The sequence below is a fragment of the Salvelinus fontinalis genome, chromosome 11 (assembly GCF_029448725.1).
Source record: "Salvelinus fontinalis isolate EN_2023a chromosome 11, ASM2944872v1, whole genome shotgun sequence".
NCBI classification, from domain to species: domain Eukaryota; kingdom Metazoa; phylum Chordata; class Actinopteri; order Salmoniformes; family Salmonidae; genus Salvelinus; species Salvelinus fontinalis.
Window position 1 is genome coordinate 51,782,591 of NC_074675.1, and position 22,598 is coordinate 51,805,188.

General features: G+C 40.8%; 1 protein-coding gene across 1 annotated transcript in view; it reads right to left on the minus strand.

Annotated features, from left to right (window-relative positions):
• arap2 (ArfGAP with RhoGAP domain, ankyrin repeat and PH domain 2) overlaps positions 1–22,598 on the minus strand; it is a gene marked incomplete in the record, with an annotated part of 210,876 nt that overhangs the window by 93,378 nt on the left and 94,900 nt on the right. Inside the window, 1 exon segment of the mRNA XM_055938983.1 lies at positions 12,108–12,307. Coding sequence (XP_055794958.1) covers positions 12,108–12,307 — 200 coding nt within the window.

Below are 22,598 nucleotides of genomic sequence, written 5' to 3' on the forward strand. Positions count from 1 at the left end.
GAAAGAAATTGAGAAACCTGTCCAACCAAAAACAGAGACCCAGAAAACCTGAGTCTAAGCCTTCACTATGGTGAATCACTAAAACAATACAGAAATACACTACGGAAAAAGAAGGAACAGCACGTCAGAAATCAGCTCAATGTAATTGAAGAATCGATAGAATCTAACCACCTCTCGGAAAATTGGAAAACTCAAAACAAACACAAAAAGTTATCTATCCAAAACAGAGATGTATGGATAACCACTTCTCCAATCTGTTTTGCTCTATGACAAAGAACAAACTGCAAAACATATACATGATCAAATACAAATCTTAGAATCAACTCTTAAAGACTACCAAAGCCCACTGTATTCTCCAATTACATTGGAGAGAAAAAAGGCCTGTGGTGTTGATGTTATCCTAAATTAAATGATAAAATATACAGACAACAAATTCAAATTTGCTATACTTAAACTCTTTAACAGCTCAGCTCTGGCATCTTCCCCAATATTTGGAACCGTGGACTGATCACCCCAATCCACAAAAGTGGAGAAACATTTGTCCCCAAACACTACCGTGGGATATGCGTCAACAGCAACCTTGGGTAAATCCTCCACATTACCATTAACATTAGACTCGTACATTTCCTCAGTGAAAACAGTGTCAAATTGGCTTCTTACCAAAGTACCGTACAACATACCATGTATTCACCGTGCACACCCTAATTGATAAACAAACAAAACAAAGGCAAAGTCTTCTCATGCTTTGTTGATTTCAAAAAAGCTTTCGACTCAATTTGGCATGAGGGCCTGCTATACTGAAATTGATGGAAAGGGGTTGTTGGGGGAAAAACATATGACATTATATAAAATCCATGTACACAAACAAGTGCATGGTTAAAATTGGCAAAAAACATAGACATTTCTTTCCACAGGGGCGTATCGACGAATTGGTCAGGGCAATAGAACAGTCTGCAGCACCCGTTCTCACCCAACTAGAATATGTCTACTTTCAAATGTCTACTGTTTGCTGATGATCTGGTGCTGCTGTCCCCAACCAAGGAGGGCCCACAGCAGAACCTAGATCTTCTGCACAGATTCTGTCAGACCTGGGCCCTGACAGTAAATCTCAGTAAGACAAAAATTATGGTTTTGCAAAAAAAGGTCCAGTTCCCAGGACCATGAAAACAAAATGCATCTAGATACCGTTGCCCTAAAGCACACAAAACACTATACCTATCTCTGCCTAATCATCAGAGCCAGAGGTAACTTCCACAAAGCTGTGAACAATCTGAGAGTCAAGGCAAGAAGGGCATTCTATGCCATCAAAAGGAACATCAAATTCGACATGCCAATTAAAATTGTTGAATCCGTTATAGAACCCATTGCCCTTTATGGTTGTGAGGTCTGGTGTCCGCTCACCAACCAAGAACTCACAAAACGAGACAAAAAACAAATTGAAACGCTGCATGCAGAATTCTGTAAAAATATCCTCTGTGTACAACGTTAACCACCAAATAATACACGCAGAGCAGAATTTGGCCGATACCCGCTAATTATCAAAATCCAGAAAAAGAGCCGTTAAATTCTACAACCACTGAAAAGGAAGCGATTCCCAAACCTTCTATAACAAAGCCATCACCTACAGTGAAATAAAACTGGGGAAGTGTCCCTTAAGCAAGCTGGTCCTGGGGTTCTGTTCACAAACATAAACAGACCCCACGGAGACCCAGGACAGCAACACAATTAGACCCAAACAAATCATGAGAAAACAAAAAGTGAATTACTGGACACATTGGAAAGAATTTACCAAAAACTGAGCAAACTAGAATGCTATTTGGCCCTAAACAGAGAGTACACAGTGGCAGAATTCCTGACCACTGTGACTGACCCAAAATTAAAGAAAGCTTTGACTATGTACAGACTCAGTGAGCATAGCCTTGCTATTGAGAGAGGCCACCGTAGGCAGACTTCTCCACAAAATGAGGTGGAAACTGAGCTGTACTTCCTAAACTCCAAATGTATGACCATATTAGACACATATTTCCCTCAGATTACACAGATCCACAAAGAAATTGAAAACAAGTCCAATTTTGATCAACTCCCATATTTATTGGGTGAAATACCACAGTGTGCAATCACGACAGCAAGATTTGTGACCTGTTGCCACAAGAAAAGGGCAAATAGTGAAGAACAAACACCATTGTAAATACAACCTATATTTATGTTTATTTATATGATTTTTCGTACTTAAACTATTTGCAGATAACATGACATTTGAAACGTCTTTATTCTTTAGGAACTTTTGTAAGTGTAATGTTTACTGTTAATATTTTATTTCACATTTGTTTATCTATTTCACTTGCTTTGGCAACATAAACATGTGTTTCCCATGCCAATAAAGCCCTTACAGTGAAATTGAACTGAATTGAGAGAGAGAGAGAGAAACAATTTGGTTCGACGACACCATTCTGGTTTTGACCGTTGCCTGTTTCTGGACTCTGTACCCACCTGCCTGACAACTGTGCCTGCCTTGACCACGAGCCTGTCTGCCACTCTGTACCCACCTGCCTGACAACTGTGCCTGCCTTGACCACGAGCCTGTCTGCCACTCTGTACCCACCTGCCTGACAACTGTGCCTGCCTTGACCACGAGCCTGTCTGCCACTCTGTACCTGCCTGCCTGACCATTCTGCCTGTCTTGACCACGAGCCTGTCTGCCACTCTGTACCTGCCTGCCTGACAATTGTGCCTGCCTTGACCACGAGCCTGTCTGCCACTCTGTACCTGCCTGCCTGACCATTCTGCCTGCCTTGACCACGAGCCTGTCTGCCACTCTGTACCTGCCTGCCCGACCATTCTGCCTGCCTTGACCACGAGCCTGTCTGCCACTCTGTACCTGCCTGACAACTGTGCCTGCCTTGACCACGAGCCTGTCTGCCACTCTGTACCCACCTGCCTGATCATTCTGCCTGCCTTGACCACGAGCCTGTCTGCCACTCTGTTCCTGCCTGACAACTGTGCCTGCCTTGACCACGAGCCTGTCTGCCACTCTGTACCCACCTGCCTGATCATTCTGCCTGCCTTGACCACGAGCCTGTCTGCCACTCTGTACCTGCCTGACAACTGTGCCTGCCTTGACCACGAGCCTGTCTGCCACTCTGTACCTCCTGGACTCTGATCTGGTTTTGACCTTTTTGCCTGTCCACGACCATTCTCTTGCCTACCCCTTTGGATTATTAAACATTGTAAGACTCCAATCATCTGTCTCTGCATTTGGGTCTTGCCTTGTGCCTTGATAGTTTCCTCTTCCTCTAGTTCTATAATTAACTTCATTCTCTGTAACACCCGAAACCTAATTAAAAGCATTTTTGTCATTGATTTTCCAAACCGGGTTGGGTAATTTAAGGCGAGTGGTCCGTCCGAGGATGGCTTACTCATTTTGACGTTGCCCTACGCAGCTCACCTCCGAGTCGATAATATTAAACATTCCTGTAAATGAAAAAAATTAAGGACCGCTTGAAAAAGCTGCGACGGAAACTTGAGAAATACCAATTACATGGGTTATAAAGAGAGGTGACGCGTTGAATTAAAACATATGACAAAGACATGGTATCTGAGACCTCCCTGAGGAGAGAGAATGGGAGAATGAAGAGTCGTGTGTTTAAGTGTGTGTTTGCTAGCATACATGTGTGTGTGAGAGTGTGCATAGTCCTATGTGCCTGTGTGTGTATTTGTGTACAAAGGTGGTGTCCTCTTAAACAAATCTAAAAGACAAGGTTAAGTCACCAAGACTCCAATTTCATAATGGATTAGTCTAAAATATATTACCACCATGCACTGGGAGATATATCTAATCCATACTACAACCATGCACTGGGAGATATATCTAATCCATACTACCACCATGCACTGGGAGATATATCTAATACATACTACCACCATGCACTGGGAGATATATCTAATACATACTACCACCATGCACTGGGAGATATATCTAATACATACTACCACCATGCACTGGGAGATCTATCTAATACATACTACCACCATGCACTGGGAGATATATCTAATACATACTACCACCATGCACTGGGAGATATATCTAATACATACTACCACCATGCACTGGGAGATATATCTAATACATACTACCACCATGCACTGGGAGATCTATCTAATACATACTACCACCATGCACTGGGAGATATATCTAATACATACTACCACCATGCACTGGGAGATATATCTAATACATACTACCACCATGCACTGGGAGATATATCTAATACATACTACCACCACGCACTGGGAGACATATCTAATACATACTACCACCATGCACTGGGAGATATATCTAATACATACTACCACCATGCACTGGGAGATATATCTAATACATACTACCACCATGCACTGGGGGATATATCTAATACATACTACCACCATGCACTGAGAGATATATCTAGTACATACTACCACCATGCACTGGGAGATCTATCTAATACATACTACCACCATGCACTGGAAGATATATCTAATACATACTACCACCATGCACTGGGAGATATATCTAATACATACTACCACCATGCACTGGGAGATATATCTAATACATACTACCACCATGCACTGGGAGATATATCTAATACATACTACCACCATGCACTGGGAGATATATCTAATACATACTACCACCATGCACTGGGGGATATATCTAATACATACTACCACCATGCACTGGGAGATATATCTAATACATACTACCACCATGCACTGGGAGATATATCTAATACATACTACCACCATGCACTGGGAGATATATCTAATACATACTACCACCATGCACTGGGGGATATATCTAATACATACTACCACCATGCACTGGGAGATATATCTAATACATACTACCACCATGCACTGGGGGATATATCTAATACATACTACCACCATGCACTGGGAGATATATCTAATACATACTACCACCATGCACTGGGGGATATATCTAATACATACTACCACCATGCACTGAGAGATATATCTAGTACATACTACCACCATGCACTGAGAGATATATCTAGTACATACTACCACCATGCACTGGGAGATATATCTAATACATACTACCACCATGCACTGGGAGATATATCTAATACATACTACCACCATGCACTGGGGGATATATCTAATACATACTACCACCATGCACTGGGAGATATATCTAATACAAACTACCACCATGCACTGAGAGATATATCTAGTACATATTACCACCATGCACTGGGAGATATATCTAATACATCAGCGTTGTGTGTGCATTTGTCACTCTCTAATCACATTTAGTGTGTCAGGGGTAAACTTAGCGATTACACCATATGACCTACAGTGACATGCGAAGTATTCACCCCCCCCCCCCCTTGGCATTTTTCCTATTTTGTTGTATTACAACCTGTGTCATGAGTTGGCCTGAGGTGGGGAGGTTTATGACCCCCACAAATAACTTTCCCCTTTTTCCTCTCTCTACTCTACCAATGTGACTATTCAAAATCCCTTTGTTAACATAGAGAGTCTGTTGACATCAAAAGATGGGAACGGAACCATATTTCGGTAATCCAACCAGCTGAAAAATATGCGTTGGTACTTAATGAATATGATGTCAGATCAGTTGGCGTCTGAGACATTATTACTGATGATAGGACGACATAAACTGTATCTTGGAAAATCTACACATTCTAGTTATCAGATTCACATGGAATTGTTGTGCATTTTAAATGATTAAATATGAAACTTTTTGTGAAAAGATTAAATGTAATTTTAGCTTCCAAATGAGAGAATTGGGGTTTCATGAGTGAACTATGCTCAACTCAGTGGCCCCGCCCATGTGAACAGACATTGGTTATAAACTATGAAACACACCCTTCTCTCCCCTCCTATATAAGCCCCTTGACGAAAATGTAACTTTCTGTTCCGAGGTTGTAGGGCGACAGTCCTACGTTAAAAGGGCTCCGATAATTTATTTTATTTTTTTATTTCACCTTTATTTAACCAGGTAGGCTAGTTGAGAACAAGTTCTCATTTGCAACTGCGACCTGGCCAAGATAAAGCATAGCAGTGTGAACAGACAACAACACAGAGTTACACATGGAGTAAACAATAGACAAGTCAATAACATGGTAGAAAAAAGAGAATCTATATACAATGTGTGCAAAAGGCATGAGGTAGGCAATAAATCGAATAATTACAATTTAGCAGATTAACACTGGAGTGATAAATCATCAGATGATCATGTGCAAGAAGAGATATTGGTGTGCAAAAGAGCAGAAAAGTAAATAAATAAAAGCAGTATGGGGGTGAGGTAGGTAAATTGGGTGGGTAGTTTACAGATGGACTATGTACAGCTGCAGCGATCGGTTAGCTGCTCGGATAGCAGATTTTTAAAGTTGTTGAGGGAGATAAAAGTCTCCAACTTCAGAGATTTTTGCAATTCGTTCCAGTCGCAGGCAGCAGAGAACTGGAAGGAAAGGCATCCAAATGAGGTTTTGGCTTTAGGGATGATCAGTGAGATACACCTGCTGGAGCGCGTGCTACGGGTGGGTGTAGCCATCGTGACCAGTGAACTGAGATAAGGCGGCACTTTACCTAGCATAGCCTTGTAGATGACCTGGAGCCAGTGGGTCTGATGACGAACATGTAGCGAGGGCCAGCCGACTAGGGCATACAGGTCGCAGTGGTGGGTCGTATAAGGTGCTTTAGTAACAAAACGGATGGCACTGTGATAAACTGCATCCAGTTTGCTGAGTAGAGTATTGGAAGCTATTTTGTAGATGACATCGCCGAAGTCGAGGATCGGTAGGATAGTCAGTTTTACTAGGGTAAGTTTGGCGGCGTGAGAATAACGTGTTCCAAGGACGTGTGGACTTGAGGCCCCCACGTTGAAAGGACAAAGACCACCTACAGAACTAAGCCAACCTCAGCAAGAACCTAATGAAATTAGCATCAAATTTCAATGTGAAGGTGACGACCTACATGCCAGAAGGATGAATTTTGACTATACCAGCCAGAATATAGCATGAGCATATAGCTTGCAACTTGGTATGAACTTTGAACCCTTATTCACTAAAGAAGTGACACCTCCTAGCCGTCGCGTTAGCGCAGCAACTGTAGACGTGGGCTAGGAGAGGACGGACAGAGTACCCATTCAACCACGCTCCAGTTCACCACTAGACAGTCTTCAGAGGACCAGACATCCATACTGAACAACCCGGCCTACCATCTACGACCAATCGACCGAAGCGCAGCTCAGAGTAAATATTTATTGCATTTTCCTTTTTCAAATGGGCGGTAATTTAGAATGCATAAGATACTGTATTTACGATAGCATAGCTTCTCCCTTTGTTACTCAGTCTTCCCGCTCTTTCATTCAAACCCCATCCACCTTTTCTTTGTGTAACCAGCCGCTATATCGGCTTCCGTTCACCTGGTCCATCAAATTATGATTCATTCTGTGTATATGTAATTCTGTGTGATTAGTTATTTAGTAAATAAATAATTAAACCAAATGTTGTATTGCTGATTCAACTTGTTGGCCAGGGTTCGTGAAGATAACCAATAATTTACAACTTTCAGATGAGACTAAACAAGGTGACGATTAAATATTGACTGCTACTGATGTAAAAGATTACTAGGTCTTTAAGAGTTTATTCGGAAGATAACAGCTCTATAAACATTATTTTGTGGTGACCCGACTTTCTAGTTAATTACATTCACCTGATTAGCTTAATCAGGTAATATGAATTACAGAGAAATTATTTTATAGAATAGCATGTCATATCACTTAATCCGGCAGAGCCAAAGACACGACAACCTGGAAATAAAATACATTTTGGGGGGGTTTGCACAACATGTCTACCACTTTGAAGATGCAAAATATTTAAACAATTACAGCTGCATGTCTCTTATGTGCATAACCATTCACCCCCCCCAAAGTCAATACTTTGTAAAGCCACTTTTTGCTACAATTACAGCTGCAAGTCTCTTGAGGTATGTCTCTATAAGCTTGGCACATCTAGCCACTGGGATTTTTGCCCATTCTTCAAGGCAAAACTGCTCCAGCTCCTTCAAGTTGGATAGGTTCCGCTGGTGTACAGTAATCTTTAAGTCATACCACAGATTCTCAATTAGATTGAGGTCTGGGCTTTGACTAGGCCATTCCAAGACATGTAAATGTTTCCCCTTAAACCACTCGAGTGTCGCTTTAACAGTATGCTTATGGTCATTGTCCTGCTGGAAGGTGAACCTCCATCCCAGTCTCAAATCTTTGGAAGATTGAAACAGATTTCCCTCAAGAGTTATCCCTGTATTTAGCGCCATCCATCACTCATTCATTTCTGACCAGTTTCCCAGTCCCTGCTGATGAAAAACATCCCCACAGCATGATGCTGCCACCACCATGCTTCACTGTGGGGATGGTATTCTCGGGTTGATGAGGTGTTGGGTTTGCTCCAGACATAGCATTTTTCTTGATGGCCAAAAAGCTAAATTTTTGTCTCATCTGACCAGAGTACCTTCTTCCATATGTTTGGGGAGTCTCCCACATGTCTTTTGGTGAACACCAAATGTGTTTTCTTATTTTTTTCTTTAAGCTTTGGATTTTTTTGGCCACACTTCCGTAAAGCCCAGCTCTGTGGATTGTACGGCTTAAAGTAGTCCTATGGACAGATACTCCAATCTTCGCTGTGGAGCTTTGCAGCTCCTTCAGGGTTTTCTTTGGTCTCTTTGTTGTCTCTCTGATTAATGCCCTCATTGCCTGGTCTGTGAGTTTTGGTGGGCGGCTCTCTCTTGACAGGATTGTTGTGGTGCCATATTCTTTCAATTTTTTTATAATGGATTTACTGGTGCTCTGTGGGATGTTCAAAGTTTCTGATATTTTTTTATAACTCAACCCTGATCTGTACTTCTCCACAACGTTGTCCCTGACCTGTTTGGAGAGCTCCTTGATCTTCATGGTGCCACTTGCTTAGCGGTGTTGCAGACTCTGGGGCCTTTCAGAACAGGTGTAAATATACTGAGATCATGTGACAGATTATGTGACTTCTGAAGGTAATTGGTTGCACCAGATCTTATTTAGGGGCTTCATAGCAAAGGGACTGAATACATACGCACGCACCACTTTACCATTTTTTTTTTTTTTGCAAGTTATTTTTTTCACTTCAGTTCACCAATTTGGACTATTACATGTCCATTACATGAAATCCAAAATAAAAAATAAATTCAAATTACAGGTTGTAATGCAAAAAAAGTAGGGGAAATGTCAAGGGGGATGAATACTTTTGCAAGGCACTGTAATCTCTGTTTTTAATTTAATCTAATCCGTCCAGCTAGTCAGAGGCTAGGAAAGCACACACAAAATCCCCCTCGGTGGTGTAACACATGAGCTCTTAATAGTCTTCCTCGGTGATGTAACACATGAGCTCTTAATAGTCTTCCTCGGTGATGTAACACATGAGCTCTTAATAGTCTTCCTCGGTGATGTAACACATGAGCTCTTAATAGTCTTCCTCGGTGGTGTAACACATGAGCTCTTAAATAGTCTTCCTCGGTGGTGTAACACATGAGCTCTTAACCTGTTGGGGATGGGGGCGCTGTTTAGACTATTTATGCTAATGTGGCTAATTTTTTAAACGGCTTCCCACAAAATCCTTGATCGTACAATATGCATATTATTATTATTATTGGATAGAAAACAGTCTATAGTTTCTATAGGAGTTGAAATTTTGTCTCTAAGTGGAACAGAGCCCATTCTACAGCAATTTCCCTGACATGGAGTCAGATTTGAGAAACGTTGGCCACTTTTCTGAAGTCATTTAAAAGGGCACTGTCGTTGCTATGACTATACGGACACTTCTTACGTCTTCCCCTGGATGCCTTTACGTGATGACGATTCCAACGGGCTCGATTGCTCGTTCACAGGCCCTACAAATGAAAAAAACCTTTAGCTAGCAAGTCTTTTCTTGCTGCGTAATGCGCGTGGAAGACACCGACCCTCTCCTGTTCCAAGCGTTAGTTTAGCCTGTTATATTTCTCCGGTCATCTTTTCACTCGTTATAGGAGTTACAAACATCACAAAGTAGTTAATTTAAAGCGTTTTATAGCAATTTATATCCGTTTAGTGCGATTTTGGGACATTTATTTTTGCAACGATGTGAAAAGTTGGGCACGCTTTTCAGTTCATCCCGAACGTAGTTGACATTTCCACATGGCAAGAGGACAGCTTTCCACCAAAAGACGATTTCTCCCAAGAAAGGATCCTTTGCCCAAGATACTGATGGAAGAACAGCTCAAGGTAGGACATTTTTATTATGATAAATCGTGTTTCTGTCGAAACATTTTAGTGGCTTAGGACGCCATGTTTTTTGACGTAGCTTCGCTTGGCGCAAACTGTATTGAAAAGTAAGGATAAATTAAAAAATGTAATAACGCAATTGTATTAAGAATTAAATTGTCTATCAATCCCTGTCCACCCTATATTTTTTAGTCACGTTTATGAGTATTTATGTATAAGAGTAGATCACTGTCTAAGTGGCGCAAGGACAAATTCTGACCAGCCGAGTTACATTTCACATTGTCTAACCATGATTTTGGTGGCTAAATATAAACATTTTCGATCAAACTGTATATGCATGTTGTAATGTGATGTTACAGGAGTGTCATCGGAAGAATTCTGAGAAGGTTAGTGAAAAAATTAATATCTTTTGGCGATGTTGACTTTTATCGCTCACTTTGGCTAGAATCAATGCTGGGCTGCTAATTGCTATGTGCTAAGCTAATATAACGATTTATTGTGTTTTCGCTGTAAGACACTTAGAAAATCTGAAATATTGTCTGTATTCACAGGATCTGTGTCTTTCGATTCGTGTATGCTGTGTATTTTTACGAAATGTTTGATGATTAGTAGTTAGGTAAACACGTTGCTCATTGTAATTATTCTAGTCCATTTGTGATGGTGGGTGCAATTGTAAACTATGCCATATACCTGAAATATGCACTTTTTTCTAACAAAACCTATCCCATACCATAAATATGTTATCAGACTGTCATCTAATGAGTTTTTTTGTTGGTTAGGGGCTATAAATATCTTAGTTTAGCCGAATTGGTGATGGCTACTGGTGTTGGTGGACAAATAAAAGATGGTGGATTATGCTAATGTGTTTTTAGGTAATAGATGTACATCTTTACATATTGTGTCTTCCCTGTAAAACATTTTAAAAATCGGAAATGTTGACTGGATTCATAAGATCTGTGTCTTTCATTAGCTGTATTGGACTTTAATGTGTGAAAGTTAAATATTTTAAAAAAATATTTTTTTTGAATTTCGCGGCACTGGTTTTTCAGTGGGGGGGGGGGGGGTGTGCCGCTAGCGCCACGCTGATCCTAGACAGGTTAATAGTCTTCCTCGGTGGTGTAACACATGAGCTCTTAATAGTCTTCCTCGGTGATGTAACACATGAGCTCTTAATAGTCTTCCTCGGTGGTTTAACACATGAGCTCTTAATAGTCTTCCCCGGTGGTGTAACACATGAGCTCTTAATTGTCTTCCCCTGTGGTGTAACACATGAGCTCTTAATAGTCTTCCTCGGTGGTGTAACACATGAGCTCTTAATAGTCTTCCCCGGTGGTGTAACACATGAGATCGGTGAGGCCTCCCTTTTCTCTTTTCCTCTCGCTACCTCTCTCTTCTTTATCTCTTTCTCATTCTCTCCCTGGCTTGTTCTCTTCCTTTTTCTTTCTCTCTCTCCGTCTCTCTCTGAAATGGTTGGTTTCCCCCTCCGTCCACCCATCCCCTGTTCCATTTGTGAAAAGTGAGGCGAGGAGTCGAGCTCCATTTTCATGTTCAACAGAGTCTATCAATCAGTTAAAGTGAAGAGCAAGAAGGAGGAGGGGGAACGAGAGGGAGAAGGAGACGGGGCGAGGAAGGGAAGAAGGGAAGGGGAAAAAGAGGACAGAAGGGATGCATGTGTGAAGGAGAGGTATGGAGGGAGTGGAAGTAGTGTCTATAGATAGAAGGCTAGATCATAAAGGAATGTAAAGCTTGGAGAGTGATATTGGCATAGCGACAGTCTCTTTAGTACCTGCACACTTCTTACAGATGACAACCCCCAGATTGATGGAGGCCCATTCGGGCTGCGACGCACGGCAGTCGGCACAGATCCTGTTGGACTCGTTGAACCAGATCTTCTCGGCCACTTCGTAATCGGAGAGCGTTTCGGCTATCGATTCCTGGAATGCTTCAATCCACTCCTCTTTCTCCCTTTCCGACTCGGCCGTGAAGCTGCAACAATATATATATCTTTTTTTACACCACATTATTGATTTTAGCAGACCAATTAAACAGTACATACAATTTTTGTTGCTTCATGTGGTGGGGATATATGGTTTCTTTACATTGTGGGTGATGTGTATGGGTTGAATAGGTTAAGTGCAATGATGCATATAAAACCTGTATTGCTGACGGTATGTATTGGCCAATTAGAGGTTTTGAAGCAAACGGTCGGCCATATTTGTAGTCCTCAGAAGGAGCAGTCCTACATTGGAATGTATAGGGTCTAGAGTATTTCAATTACATTTTCAAGGTCAAAATTAGAATTATTTAAGTATGTATTTGTTGTAGTGGGGACAGTAACATTCGTACTCTCTAAAATAAAAACATATTTTTTATTTTATTTTCTGTTCACATAAAAATAAAAAATACACATTAAGGTGTCTATAACGGTGTGGTTCATGCCCTGAATGCTGATTGGCTGACAGCCGTGATATATCAGACCGTATATCATGGGTATGACTAAACATGTATCTTTACTGCTCTAATTACATTGGTAAGCAGTTTACAAATAGTCATAAGGCCTAAAAACAAATACATTAGCAAAAATGTCTAAAAACACATTTTTGCTTTGTCATTATGGTTTATTGTCTGTAGATTGATGAGGGAAAAAAACGATTTAATCAATTTTAGAATAAGGCTGTAATGTAACAAAAAGTGGAAAAAGTCAAGGGGTCTGAATACTTTATGAAGGCACTGCATAAACAAAAGTATGTGGACACCCCTTAAAATTTGTAGATTTGGCTATTTCAGTCAAACCCTTTGCTGAGAGGTGTATAAAATAAAACATGCAGCCATGCAATCTCCATACACAAACATTGACAGTAGATTGGCCTTACTGAAGAGCTCAGTGACATTCAAAGTGGCACCGTCATAGGATGCCACCTATCCAACAAGTCAGTGTGTGAAATTTCTGCCGTGCTAGAGCTGCCCCGGTCAACTGTAAGTGCTTATATTGTGAAGTGCTGTTATTGTGAAGTGAAAACATCTAGGAGAAACAACGGCTCAGCTGTGAAGTGGTAGGCCAAACAAGCTCACAGAACGGGACCGCCGAGTGCTGAAACGTGTAGCACAGCGGTGGAAACTCCAGTCCTCTGGGGCCTGATTGGTGTCACACTTTTTCTCCATCCCTAGCAAACACAGCTGATTAACCAAACTGCATTCTAAACTGAAGATCGTGATTAGGTGATTATTGGAGACAGGTGTGTTAGCTGGGGCTGGGGCAAAAATGTGACATCAATCAGGCCATCGAGGACTGGAATTGCCCACCCTTGGTGTAGCATGTAAAAAGTGTCTGTCCTCGGTTGCAACACTCACTACCAAGTTCCAAACTGCCTCTGGAAGCATCGTCAGCACAATAACTATTTATCAGGAGCTTCATGAAATGTGTTTCCATGGCCGAGCAGCCGCATACAAGCCTAACATAACCATGTGCAATGCGAAGCGTCGGCTGGAGTGGTGTAAAGCTCGCCGCCATTGGACTCTGGAGCAGTTAAAAAGCGTTCTCTGGAGAGATGAATCACGCTTCACCATCTGGCAGCCCGACAGCTAAATCTGGGTTTGGCAGATGCCAGGAGAACGCTACCTACCCAAATGCATAGTGCAACTGTAAAGTTTGGTGGAGGAAGAAGAATGGTATGGGGGTTCATGTTTCGGGCTAGGCCCCTTAGATCCAATGAAGGGAAATCTTAACATACAATGACACTCTAGACAATTATGTGCTTCCAACTTTGTAGCAACAGTTTCAGCATGACAATGCCCCCGTGCTCAAAGCGAGGTCCATAGAGAAAAAGAGATCGGTCTAGAAGAACTTGACTGGCCTGCAAAGAGCCCTGACCACAACCCCATAAAAACCTTTGGGATGAATTGAAATGCCGACTGTGAGGTTATACACATCATTGGTTAAGTGTGTGTGTGTGTGTGTGTGTGTGTGTGTGTGTGTGTGTGTGTGTGTGTGTGTGTGTGTGTGTGTGTGTGTGTGTGTGTGTGTGTGTGCATACATACGTAGGGGTATACAGTGGCTTCACCTCCCTTTGAATTTAAATTATTTTGTTGCAACCTGGAATTAAAATACATTTTGGGGGGGTTGTATCATTTGATTTACACAACATGCCTACCACTTTGAAGATGCAAAATATTTTTTATTGTCGAACAAACAAGAAATAACTGAAAAACACATAAAACTTGAGCGTGCATAACCATTCACCCCCCTCAAAGTCAATACTTTGTAGAGCCACCTTTTGCTAAAATTACAGCTGCAAGTCTCTTGGGGTATGTCTCTATAAGCTTGGCACATCTAGCCACTGTGATTTTTGCCCATTATTCAAGGCAAAACTGCTCCAGTTCCTTCAAGTTGGATGGGTTCCGCTGGTGTACAGCAATCTTTAAGTCATACCACAGATTATCGATTGGATTGAGGTCTGGGCTTTGACTAGGCCATTCCAAGACATGTAAATGTTTCCCCTTCAACCCCTCGAGTGTCGCTTTAACAGTATGCTTAAGGTCATTGTCCTGCTGGAAGGTGAACCTCCATCCCAGTCTCAAGTCTCTGGAAGATTGAAACAAGTTTCCCTCAAGAGTTTCCCTGTATTTAGCGCCATCCATCACTCATTCATTTCTGACCAGTTTCCCAGTCCCTGCTGATGAAAAACATCTCCACAGCATGATGCTGTCACCACCATGCTTCACTGTGGGGATGGTATTCTCGGGTTGATGAGGTGTTGGGTTTGCTCCAGACATAACGTTTTCCTTGATGGCCAAAAAGCTACATTTTCGTCTCATCTGACCAGAGTTCTTCCATATGTTTGGGGAGTCTCCCACATGTCTTTTGGAAAACACCAAATGTGTTTTCTTATTTTTTTCTTTAAGCATTGTTTTTTTTTTGTTAACTCTTCCGTAAAGCCCAGCTCTGTGGAGTGTACGGCTTAAAGTGATCCTATGGACAGATACTCCAATCTTCGCTGTGGAGCTTTGCAGCTCCTTCAGGGTTATCTTTGGTCTCTTTGTTGTCTCTCTGATTAATGCCCTCCTTGCCTGGTCTGTGAGTTTTGGTGGGCGGCCCTCTCTTGGCAGGTTTGTTGTGGTGCCATATTCTGTCATTTTTTTAATGATGGTTTTAATGGTGCTCCGTGGGATGTTCAATGTATCTGATATTTTTTTATAATCCAATCCTGATCTGTACTTCTCCACAACTTTATCAATGACCTGTTTGGAGAGCTCCTTGGTCTTCATGGTGCCTCTTGCTTGGTGGTGCGCCTTGCTTAGTGGTCTTGCAGACTCTGGGGCCTTTCAGAACAGGTGTGTATATATACTGAGATCATTTGACACTTAGATTGCATACAGGTGGACTTTATTTAACTAATTATGTGACTTCTGAAGGTAACTGTTTGCACCAGATATTATTTAGGAGCTTCATAACAAAGGAATATATAAACCACTGTAACGGTCCTGACCTGTTTTATGTTGTTTTTGTATGTGTTTAGGTCAGGGCATGTGTTTTGGGTGGGCAGTCTATGTTATCTGTTTCTATGTTGGTTTTTGTTGCCTGGTATGGCTCTTAATTAGAGGCAGGTGTTTTGCGTTCTCCTCTAATTAAGAGTCATATTTAGGTAGGGTGTTCTCACTGTTTGTTTGTGGGTGATTGTCTCCTGTTTCTGTGTCAATGTTACACCATACGGGATTGTTTCGGTTTGTTCGTGCGTTTATGTAGTCTGTTCCTGTGTCGGCGTGCTTCGTGTATTTGTAAGTTCGTTTGTTCAGGTCTGTCTACATCGTTTTGTTATTTTGTTAGTTATATCAAGTATAGTTCGTTTTCGTTTTTGTCTGTTTTGTTTATTTAATAAATCATCATGTATTCACAACCCGCTGCGCCTTGGCTCGATCACTACTCCACCTCTTCTTATGAAGAGAGAGAGGAACACCATTACAACCACTTTTCCTTTTCTTTTTTCTCCTCTTTTTTAAACAAGTTATTTTTTTAATTTCACTTCATCAATTTGGACTATATTTTGTGTATGTCCATTACATGAAATCCAAATAAAATCTATTTAAATTACAGGTCGTCATTCAACAAAATAGTAAAAATATCCAGGGTTGTGAATACTTTTGCAAGGCACTGTAAACAGGTCCTTTGACATCTTCATCAGTGTAATATGAAACACTAACGGAGAACATTGGAATAATATTCTCACATGAGAGGGTGAGAGGAAGGAAGAGAGAGGAAGGAAGAGAGAGAGTGGAAAATGAATAACAGGGAGGGAAGATGAGAACATTGGAGAAAGATGTTGATATGTCAGCCATTAGAGTCTATATATAAGTGTGCAAAAGAATACATGTCTCACAGTGCGCGTGTGTATATTTCAATCTCAGACACACACACATACACTCCATATCAGTCATGTTGCTCTTTTTCTACCACTCAGAATCCTTTAGCACACAATCCTTTTCCCTCCGCTTTCACAGAAACACACATTCCTATCCCCCCCGCCACTCTCTCGGGCTGGGAGAGGAAGAGCTCCCCAAATTGGGTGCCTATCAGGGCCTAAAGTGACTGGGAGTCATCCGAGACCGGTGCTACCCTGTCACTTACTCCAGCCATGTCTCACTCATTAGGCTTCTAGCAAGACAGCTACTGAGCGCAGTGCTTCTCCCAAAGCTTTTCAACAGAACTATTACTTTCTCTCACAGGCACGCATAAAAATGCACACATTGCAGCTGCGAGTAGAGCTGCTGAATCGCTTTGCTTGCTGCTGGAAAGAAGGATGGAAGAGAGGGAGGGAGGGAGGATAGGAGATGAGGGAGGAGAGAAGAGAGGAGAGAAGCTGAGATGAAGTTAGTCTGGTGGTTTCCATGGTAACATCTCTTTCTGTCTCCCCCCCCCCCTCCCCCTCCCATCTCCCTCTCCATCCCGCTCTTTCCTGTTGACACAGAGGGTCGGTGGTAGTATATCCCAGAGCAGCAGCAGCAGCAGCAGTTGTTGGGATCGATAGGAGAGCATCTGAACTCAATCAACCTATCTGCTTTCTGCTGAGGGCAATTCCAAAGGGATGACTGTTCCCATCAGGACTTCAACAGCTGCCTCAAAGACCACAGAAGAAGAGGGAGAGTGAACTACTGACTCCAGCACCACAGAGGAAGAGGGAGAGTGAACTACTGACTCCAACACCACAGAGGAAGAGGGAGAGTGAACTACTGACTCCAACACCACAGAGGAAGAGGGAGAGTGAACTACTGCCTCCAAGACCACAGAAGAAGATGGAGAGTGAACTACTGACTCCAGCACCACAGAGGAAGAGGGAGAGTGAACTACTGACTCCAGCACCACAGAGGAAGAGGGAGAGTGAACTACTGACTCCAACACCACAGAGGAAGAGGGAGAGTGAACTACTGACTCCAACACCACAGAGGAAGAGGGAGAGTGAACTACTGACTCCAACACCACAGAGAAAGAGACATGTTTGACCTTGGTGCAGACGCGAGCACACGCTCACTTCTCACTATGATTTGGCACGGAGTGAGTCAGTGCATTGTTGTGCCGTAAGCCATCATTACCGCTTCTGTTCAGTGTTCTGCTATTGCTGTATGAATAATCCAAAGAGGCCAGTGCTAGCATAGAGCAACCTGTGCCCTTCCATTAGCCATTACCACGGCAAATTATATACCAATCCAGCACCAGCACATGTTCTACAAGTAAAAACCTGAAGTGTTCGGTAACACCGTAACAAACCATTCATAAGGCACTTATAAACCATTCATAAGGCATTTATAAACCATTCGTAAGGCATTTATAAACCATTCGTAAGGGATTTCTAAACTATTCGTAAGGCATTTCTAAACCATTCGTAAGGGATTTATAAACCATTCATAAGGGATTTATAAACCATTCGTAAGGGATTTCTAAACTATTCGTAAGGCATTTCTAAACCATTCGTAAGGGATTTATAAACCATTCGTAAGGCATTTATAAACCATTCATGAGGCATTTACAAACCATTCGTAAGACATTTATAAACCATTCATGAGGCATTTACAATCCATTCGTAAGGTATTGAGTTTACCATTTATTACATCACTACTCCCACATCTGTAACACTGAAGTTTGAGTTTATTTTTACAGGGATAGAGCACATTAATCAACGTTTCAGTAAAAATGACGGTTTTAGCCAGCGGGCTAATTTTCAACCACAGTCCCTGGGCAGATTATTAAAAACCATTCCAATAACAATACAGACACACAACGAGCAGTGAGCACATGCAGAGCAACATGGACAAGCACAGGACAAGCAACACATAGCAGACAGAAGAGCAACACAGGACAAGCAACACGTAGCACGCAGAGAGACAGAGTAACAAAGGACAAGCAACACGTAGCACGCAGACAGAGAAAGATAGGACAAGCAACATTTAGCACACAGACAGAGAAAGATAGGACAAGCAACATGTAGCACGCAGAAAGAGAAAGATAGGACAAGCAACATGTAGCACGCAGAAAGAGAAAGATAGGACAAGCAACATTTAGCACGCAGAAGAGAAAGATAGGACAAGCAACATTTAGCACGCAGAAGAGAAAGATAGGACAAGCAACATGTAGCACGCAGAAAGAGAAAGATAGGACAAGCAACATTTAGCACGCAGAAAGAGAAAGATAGGACAAGCAACAAGTAGCACGCAGACAGAGAAAGATAGGACAAGCAACATTTGTCACGTAGAGTAGGCCAGAAGGCTAAACTGGATAACCTAACCTCTATCAAAATAAAAAGATGGCGGAGCCGCAAAAGTTCTTCTGTGCAAAGGTGTTTATTTACAAGTGATTCCGGAACAAAAAACAACAGTACTGCCATCAACGTCTACCTTATGGGACAGCTTAAAAACAATGCTGCCCCATCCACAGCTCGATCCAAAATGCCTCTAAAATGCCTCTCACAATGCCTCTCAAAATGCCTCCCCAAAATGCCTCTCAAAATGCCTCTCAAAATGCCTCTCCATGAACTGAAAGAGAGGCTCCTTTTGTAGGGCTAGCCCCTCCCCTCAGAACAATTAACCCTAATTAATTAAGCAATTAACAATACAAACCTACATTTTCCATTAACTAAACATACTAAAGGATATACATTGCAACACGGTTTTAAACAATATTACAACATAACATTTACAACATTACATCACTACTGACAATATCTTTCAATATGCCCATATGCATTAATGAGCCATTTGGGACAGGCACTATAAAGCCAGCCCAATTCCCTTAGCTCGGGTCCTTTTCCAGCATACCCGGAAGCTACAGAGATGGAGAGAGAGAGGAACAGAACAAACAAACAATGCGCTCATCCACAACATTGATAAGTATCATTTATATTGTATATCTCAAATATGAACATTGACATAAGTGTGAAATGTATGCACTAAGACAGAAGTTAATTTGTGTGTCGACCCACATTGTTAACTTATCTTATAATGGCACAGGGAGGAGTGATGAATGCGTGTGTGCGTTGAAGAACCAATTGCTGCCCGCGGCCAGTGACGGACTTCTACGTCACAAGCACGCAGACAGACAGAGCAATAGCACAAAAAGCTACAGAACAAAATCCATAAAAGCAGCAAAGTGTTTCCACACCTCACCAGCTACAGACAACACAAAGACAAGCTAGTAAGCTAGTTATTCAGATGTGTGTAAGCTAGTAAGCTAGTTATTTAGACGTGTATAAGGTAGTAAGCTAGTTATTTAAATGTGTATAAGCTAGTAAGCTAGTTATTCAGATGTGTATAAAGTAGTAAGCTAGTTATCTAGACGTGTGTAAGCTAGTAAGCTAGTTATTTAGACGTGTATAAGGTAGTAAGCTAGATATTTAGGCGTGTATAAGGTAGTAAGCTAGTTATTTAAATGTGTATAAGCTAGTAAGCTAGACATATATAAGCTAATAAACTGGTTATTTAGACATGTATAAGGTAGTAAGCTAGTTATTTAGACATGTATAAGCTAGTAAGCTAGTTATTTAGACATGTATAAGGTAGTAAGCTAGTTATTTAGACATGTATAAGGTAGTAAGCTAGTTATTTAGATGTGTATAAGCTAGTAAGCTAGACATGTATAAGCTAATAAGCTGGTTATTTAGACATGTATAAGGTAGTAAGCTAGTTATTTAGACGTGTATAAGCTAATAAGCTGGTTATTTAGACATGTATAAGGTAGTAAGCTAGTTATTTAGACGTGTATAAGCTAATAAGCTGGTTATTTAGACATGTATAAGCTAGTAAGCTAGTTATTTAGACATGTATAAGGTAAAAGCTAGTTATTTAGACATGTATAAGGTCGTAAGCTAGTTATTTAGATGTGTATAAGCTAGTAAGCTAGACATGTATAAGCTAATAAGCTGGTTATTTAGACATGTATAAGCTAGTAAGCTAGATATTTAGACATGTATAAGGTAGTAAGCTAGTTATTTAGACGTGTATAAGCTAATAAGCTATTTATTTAGACATTCATAAGCTAGTAAGCTAGTTATTTAGACGTCTATAAGCTAGTAAGCTAGTTATTTAGACGTGTATAAGGTAGTAAGCTAGTTTTTTAGATATGTATAAGCTAGTAAGCTAGTTATGTTGACTTTTATAAGCTAGTAAGCTAGTTATTTAGACATGTATAAGCTAGTAAGCTAGTTATTTACACATGAATAAGCTAATAAGCTGGTTATTTAGACATGTATAAGCTAGTAAGCTAGTTATTTACACATTTATAAGCTAGAAAGCTAGTTATTTTGATGTGTATATGCTAGTAAGCTAGTTATTTAGATGTGTATATGCTAGTAAGCTAGTTATTTAGACATGTATAAGCTAGTAAGCTAGTTATTTACACATGTATAAGCTAGAAAGCTAGTTATTTTGATGTGTATAAGCTAGAAAGCTAGTTATTTTGATGTGTATATGCTAGTAAGCTAGTTTTTTTACACATGTATAAGCTAGTAAGCTAGTTATTTAGACATGTATAAGCTAGTAAGCTAGTTATTTAGACGTGTATACGGTAGCAAGCTAGTTATTTAGACATGTATAAGCTAGTAAGCTAGTTATTTTGACATGTATAAGCTAGTAAGCTAGTTATTTAGATATGTATAAGCTAGTAAGCTAGTTATTTAGATGTGTATACGGTAGCAAGCTAGTTATTTAGACATGTATAAGCTAGTAAGCTAGTTATTTAGATATGTATAAGCTAGTAAGCTAGTTATTTAGATGTGTATACGGTAGCAAGCTAGTTATTTAGACATGTATAAGCTAGTAAGCTAGTTATTTAGATATGTATAAGCTAGTAAGCTAGTTATTTAGATGTGTATAAGCTAGCAAGCTAGTTATTTAGATGTGTATAAGTATTTCCTTAAACATCCTGTGTTGTGTGCTTGTGATTTTACTAGGTACTACTGGAATGTCACCTAATGGCATGCCCATCTTTTTGTGAGAAATTACACTGGTCATTCAACACATTTATAAAGTATTTATAAAGCATAAATAGCGCTCAATTTAGATTAGGAGCAACAAAAATAATTAGTAAATGGTTTATAAATGTGGGAGTAATGATGAATAAATGTTGAACACACTTCATAAATGCCTTCTAAATTATTTGCGACCCCTTAAAATACAAAGTGTTATCGTATGTTCTTAATACACTGAGATCTAAGCCCAATGCTAATAGACTGTTGACTGATATCTGAGCCTAATGCTAATAGACTGTTGACTGATATCTGAGCCTAATGCTAATACACTGTTGACTGAGATCTGAGCCTAATGCTAATAGACTGTTGACTGATATCTGAGCCTAATGCTAATAGACTGTTGACTGATATCTGAGCCTAATGCTAATAGACTGTTGACTGATATCTGAGCCTAATGCTAATACACTGTTGACTGAGATCTGAGCCTAATGCTAATAGACTGTTGACTGATATCTGAGCCTAATGCTAATAGACTGTTGACTGATATCTGAGCCTAATGCTAATAGACTGTTGACTGAGATCTGAGCCCAATGCTAATAGACTGTTGACTGAGATCTGAGCCCAATGCTAATAGACTGTTGACTGAGATCTGAGCCTAATGCTAATACACTGTTGATTGAGAGCTAAGCTCAATGGTAAAACACTGTTGATTGAGAGCTAAGCTCAATGGTAAAACACTGTTGACTGAGAGCTAAGCTCAATGGTAAAACACTGTTGACTGAGAGCTAAGCTCAATGGTAAAACACTGTTGACTGAGAGCTAAGCTC